This window comes from Elephantulus edwardii, unplaced genomic scaffold (genome assembly GCF_000299155.1).
Source record: "Elephantulus edwardii isolate Elephantulus edwardi_28Jun2011 unplaced genomic scaffold, EleEdw1.0 scaffold00126, whole genome shotgun sequence".
NCBI lineage: Eukaryota > Metazoa > Chordata > Mammalia > Macroscelidea > Macroscelididae > Elephantulus > Elephantulus edwardii.
In genome coordinates this window covers 442,656-448,486 of record NW_006399876.1, presented here as the reverse complement: position 1 = coordinate 448,486, position 5,831 = coordinate 442,656, and the positions used below count along the sequence as shown (strand labels likewise).

Below are 5,831 nucleotides of genomic sequence, written 5' to 3'. Positions count from 1 at the left end.
GGGGACCCTGGCCGCGGCCCCCCAGCGCCCCTTCGCTCGGCCCTGCGCATGGCGCCCCCGCCCGAGCCGCTGTGCCCGCGCCCTGACCTCACGCACGCCGGGTGACCGGCGGGAGCACGCGGCGCAGAGAGCGCCGGGAAGAGGTCGTGGAGCTCGCTCCGCGGGGTCTCAGGAGCGCCGGGGCGAGGGGCTGTAAAGGGAAGCTGAGCGGTGCATTGTGGGATTTGTAGTCCACAGGACGGCGGCCGCGCACTGCCGCGCTGGACCGCGGGGCATACTGGGTCTCGTAGTCGCTGGCGTCACGGTCTGACGCAATGCTTGCTGGGAAGGATGCCTCTGGTTGCTAGGTAACAGAAGTGGGCGGAGCGGCCGGCTGGCTGGCCGCGGACGTTGGCCGTCACTTCTTTCCCTTTGGGGGCGTTCGCCGCTCCTGTGGGCGGCTAGCAGTTCCACGGGAAAATCCATTTGGCTCAAATTTGGGGAGCAACTTTGGAATAGCCTGGTGGTAGTCCCTGGGACGGTTGAACGCGTTATCATGTTCCAGGCCCGCTTGGTGCTCGGAAGGAGAAACAGCCATGCCGCTCAGCCTCCGAGGAAAGACGCAGCGGGAGAGCACTCAGCCGCTCCCAGCGCCCCATGACTGCCGTACACTGCCTTCCCTTAGCGTCTGGGGTTGCTCGTTCTCCTTTTCCATAGGACGTTGTTCCTATAGACTTCTTTCTGAGTGGAGACCAGTTGGACTCGGTTCCTGGAGCATGTGCAGAAATATCACGTGTGACCCAAGCAAGGATAAAGTTATCGCCCAGACCCAGGAACTCTGGAGGCTTAGTGGTAAGGAGCTGCGCTCCCAGCTGCTTGGAGCCGGAAAGGTGGACAGCCTCTTCCCGTGCAATTTACTGCTTCTGAAAACCTGCTGGAGGCTCAGCTATGGGTCAGCTCCAGCTCCACCATACATGGTAACAACAGCCATCAGCCGGTGGATAAGTGATGTCTGTTGTCCCACAAGCCTCTGCAACAGCCTCTACCTTGAAGAGGCACTTAATTATCATAACTCTTCCCATACGACTATTTCCCACCTTCCCTTTGAAATAAACATGAAACCCCTTGTCACCTAAATAGAAGCCAAAAAAGGTAGTTTTACTTTCTAGTCTTTTCCCTAATAAGACTCTTGGCATGCTTGCAGAGAAGAGCCTGCGTTCCTGTTTCACTATTCTTACTTAGGAGGAGGAAGAACCAATTTTAAGAAGTATGCGGGAGACAATGTCAATTTTTTACTTAGTTGGATCCCCACTCAACATCTTTGGTCTCAGCAGTCAGGAAATCAAAAGACTTGTTGCTTTGGGAAAGTCTGTAGTCAAGGACCTCTCCCAACTGCTGAAGAACAAGAATGTCAGTTTAAAAACTAAAGTATATCTGATCCAAGCCGAGGTATTTTCAATTACTTGCTGTGCATCTGAGAGTTAGACAGGGAATTAACATGACATTAAGAATTGATGGCTTTGTGATGCTGGAGAGGAGTATTAAATATCTCATGAACTGCTAAGAGAACAAATATGCCATGGAGAGGGTGCACCTGAGAGGGAAGGATAGTGAAGCTTCATCTCACATACTTTGGGCATGTGGTCAGGAGGAGCCTTGGAAAAGGACAACATGTTCAGAAAAGTGAGAGGTAAGCAGAGAAGGGAGAGACCCTTAGTGAGCTAGATTGACACAATGTAACTGTGAGCTCAAATGGGACAGAGATAGGACAGGGCAGAATCCAGATCTTATAGGGTCACAGTGAGTTGTAGGTAACAGTACATAACAACAGGAACAACAACGTTGGAAACATTTTCTTGATGACTGCATTCACGGGGGTACTCTGCCAACACATTAAAGAAATGGTTGAAACTTGCCAATATGCTGAGTGGAAGAAATCGGGTACAGTAGGCTGCATATTGTATGATTTGATTTGTGTGAAATATCAATGCCTTCGAGTTGTGATGGAGAGAATTACTGAGCACACCATGGACTGCCAAGAGAACAAACAGGTCTGTCATAGAGAGGGTGAAACCAAGTTGCTCCTTGGAGGCAAGGAATTTGAGGTTCCGTCTCACATACTTTGGGCATGTTGCTAGGAAGGACCAGTGCTTGGATAGCGACATCATGCTTGGAAGAGTGGAGGGACAGTGCAGGAGAGGAAGAACCCAGATGGGATGAATCGACACAGTAGCTGGGGTAATGGGGGTAGTAGGTGTGTCAGAGGCTGTGAGATGGGCTCAGGATAGGGCAGGGTTCAGAGCTGTTGTGCATAGGGTCACTATGTGTCACAGATGACTTGATATCAGGTGCCATCGAGTTGAGTACAACTTATAGTGACCCTATGAACAAAAGATCTGAACCTAGTCCTGTTCTGCACCTTCCTCACACTTCCTGACACACAAGAGCCCACTGCAGCAGTCATGTCAATCCACCTGATTGAGAGTCTTTCTCTCCTTTGCTTACCCTCCACCCTTCCCGACCTCATATCCCTCTCCAAGGAATAACACCTCCTAGCAATATGTCCAAAGTATGTGAGATGAAGCCTCATCATTCTTGCCTCCAAAGAGCACTCTGGCTGCACCCTTTCCAAGACATACCTGTTAATTTTCTTGGCTGTCCATGGGATGCTCAGTGCTCTTCTCTAGCACCACAGCTCAAAGGCATCAATTCTTTTTCTGTCATCCTTACTCATTGTCCAGATCTCAGATGCATAGCTAGTAATTGGAAAGGCCATGGCCTGAATTGGACACACCTGATCTCGTTTACTATCACCTTGGGTGGGAAGCTTCTGTGTGGGCAAACAGGATCTGGTGGGCCCAGGGCCACTATTGATTGTGTTTAGAAAGAACGCTGGTGTAAGTGATACAGCACTTCTCTGTCAGTTTGCTGTACTGCAATTACTTGGGGTTGCTGTGATAATTAAATCTTTGCCAAAAGATTCATGGACCCACTGTGGATGGGTTTTGGTGGAACTCCCTGATTAAGACAGACTAGGAAGCAGGATGGGCCATCTACTTCCTAAATAAAAGGCTTTAGAAAACCCTAGGAACACTAAACAAAGAGGTTAGGTATAGTAGTGTAGTGGTAGAGCCCAGATTAGAAATAGTTGAAAAGAGGAAAATCAATAACAAATGTCGTTTTACAATTGGTACATGGAATGTTTGTAACTTGAATGTTGGAAAACTGGACGTTGGTGACTCGAGAGCAGGTAACAACAACAACAACATCCAGAACAAGTAAATGCCTGGACAAGTAGGTTAGGGAGGGAGGGAGGGGGATAGGGAGTGATTTAGATGGGTATAGACTCATTTTGCCCCCAAAATTTGCCTGTCCACTCTAGTATTTCAGGGTTGTAATTTTTTTCCCCCAATGTTTTTTTTTCCCCCCGCTCTGTTGTTGTTGTTGTGTACTGTCGAATTGAATACAACTGGCACAGTAGGAGATTGCCCCTCCTGGTGGATTTGAACTGAGTGCCTTTGGAATTGCAGCATAGTTTCTTGGCACTAGGCCATCAGAGTCCCTACAGACTCATTTTTGAGGAGGCAAAAATGTCACAGACTTGATTAAACTGACAGTTACATCAGTGACTGTATTTTTAAATTTTTCTATTATGTGATTTTTTTATGGAAGTTTACAGAAAAATTGGATTTTCGTTCATTCATTTTTACACATTTTTTCTCCCCTCCCCCAGTTAACTTTATTTTTAAAAAAATATTCATTCAGTGTTACATAATTTACTCTTCCCCCCTCTCCCTCCTCTCCCCCTCCCCTAGTCCTCTTCACAATTTATGTCTTATTTTGGACCATTGTCTTATATATAATTCCTAATCATATACTCCTTTTAAACAGCTCTCTCCCTCATCTGTTCCAATACAGTGTCCATTATCTATCCACTCTTTTCCTTTTCTCCTCCCAGCCTCCCATGTCAGTCCTGTTTCATAACAAGTAACTATATTTTTTAAAAACTCTAAACTCACTCTGAGTGAATAAATTGTACCTCAATGAAAAAACCAAACCCCTAGCTGTGGCAGTTGCCTAGCTGAGAAAAAAAAATACACACAGGCCATCTCTATGGGTGAAGCCATTTCCTTCCCAAATACCACCTCAGTACCCCGACCCCTCCTAGAGCCAGTACTTGAGTTGCAGACACTGGACCCTGCCTAGCTGCAGCAGTTGCCTGGCCAAGAAGGCTGCTAATACACAGGTCATCTCTACAGGTGAAGCCATTTCCTTCCTGTAAACCACCTCAGTACTCCTAGCCCTTCCTAGAGCCAGTACTTGAACTATGTACTCTTTGGGCCGCGCGCGTACACACACACACACACACACACACACACACACACACACACCACCCCCCAGCCCCACCTAGCTGTGGGCCCTTGAGCCTGCAGCCCTCGAGCCAAAGGGAGGCTAACGTCAACATTCAGAATCCAAGAAAAGCATTGCTTTTTTCTGGGACATCATCCTTCTGTGCTAGCCATGCACTGGAATAACTTGAAGGCTCCAGCCACCAGCAGCGACTGGAGTATGGTCCTGGAGTAGAAGGTTCAGAGACAAAGTCCTTCCTTCAGAGAGTTGGTATATCTGGCTATACCACTCCACAGACCAATGAGGACAACAGACTTCAGGAGAGAGGGCTGCAACTAGAAAACAACAAGCCATTCACACCGGAAAACTTAGCTGCAGGACCAGAGAAAGGAACAGAAGCAACTCACCCCCTAGTCTTGACTAATTTTGTCAGAGGACCAGAGAGGAAAAACTAAAGGCAGCGTGCGTTGTCTTTCCTTCTCCTACTAGTGTATTGAGCTCTCCAAGTCTTCCCTTGAGGCAAAGGATAAAAGAAAAATTCAGGCAGGGTTAGCTGCCCTTCCCTCCTCTGAAGCAACACGCTTCTGAGCCAAGTTTTCCAGACCCAGGGCCTGCTAAGGCCCCAGGCATGAAAAACTCTACCACAGCAATGACATGGAAGAAGCAGACTGCCTCACCCCTATACAAAAGCCTCACCCCTATACAAAACAAGAATAAGATATCACCCAAAAAAAAGTGATCGAAACACAGAATCAATGAATTTCCTGAAGCAGAAAGTCTGGAGGAACTCTGTGACACACAATTCAAAAGAACAATGATTGAGTATTTTCAGTGAGTGAAAGACAAACTCAATTCTAGAACTCTGCAAGCAAAACCAAGAGGAAACTAAAACAAAACAAAAACTAAGACAATGCAGATAAAACAAATGAGGCATTAGAAACTCTGGGCCCAAGAGGGACTTGAAAAGAGAATTCACAGCACTGATCTGCTAGAACAAAAAGCAGAATCAAAAAAGGAAGGGAAAAGAGTAAAGCATGGTTTCAGCAAGCAAGTATTTGTCATCTGCATAACTCAGTTTGTTGATGAGCCTTTCTCCAGTCCTGATGCCACATTCCTCCTCATAAAGCCCAACCTCCTGGATGATCTGTTCTGCATATAGATTGAAAAGGTATGGAGAACAGGACATATCCCTGACATACTTCTTTCCTAATTTTGAACCAGGCAGTGTTTCCTTGAGTGTAGAGAAGCCAAAGCACAAGGAAGAATTCAAGATACAAAAGAGCTGAACAGAAGATTCCAAAAGACAGCACGGCAAAAGACAGACAAAGCAAAATATTACAATGAAATGTGCAAGGAGCTAGAGTCGGAAAATCAAAAGGGCCAAACTCATTCAGCATTTCTTAAACTCAAGGAACTGAAGAACAAATTCAAAACTCAAGTTGCTATAATCAAGGATGCTTTATGCAGAGTATTAAATGATCCAGGAGGTATCAAAAGAAGAT

The 5,831-nt window shown here is 46.7% G+C and overlaps 1 protein-coding gene across 1 annotated transcript in view; it reads right to left on the bottom strand.

Annotated features, from left to right (window-relative positions):
- The window catches only part of PTDSS2 (phosphatidylserine synthase 2), a 26,679-nt gene extending 26,629 nt beyond the window's left edge, over positions 1 to 50 (bottom strand). The window contains exon 1 of the mRNA XM_006893338.1: positions 4 to 50. Coding sequence (XP_006893400.1) covers positions 4 to 50 — 47 coding nt within the window. The remainder of the gene's footprint in view (positions 1 to 3) is intronic.
- Between the last annotated feature and the right edge of the window lie 5,781 nt (positions 51 to 5,831).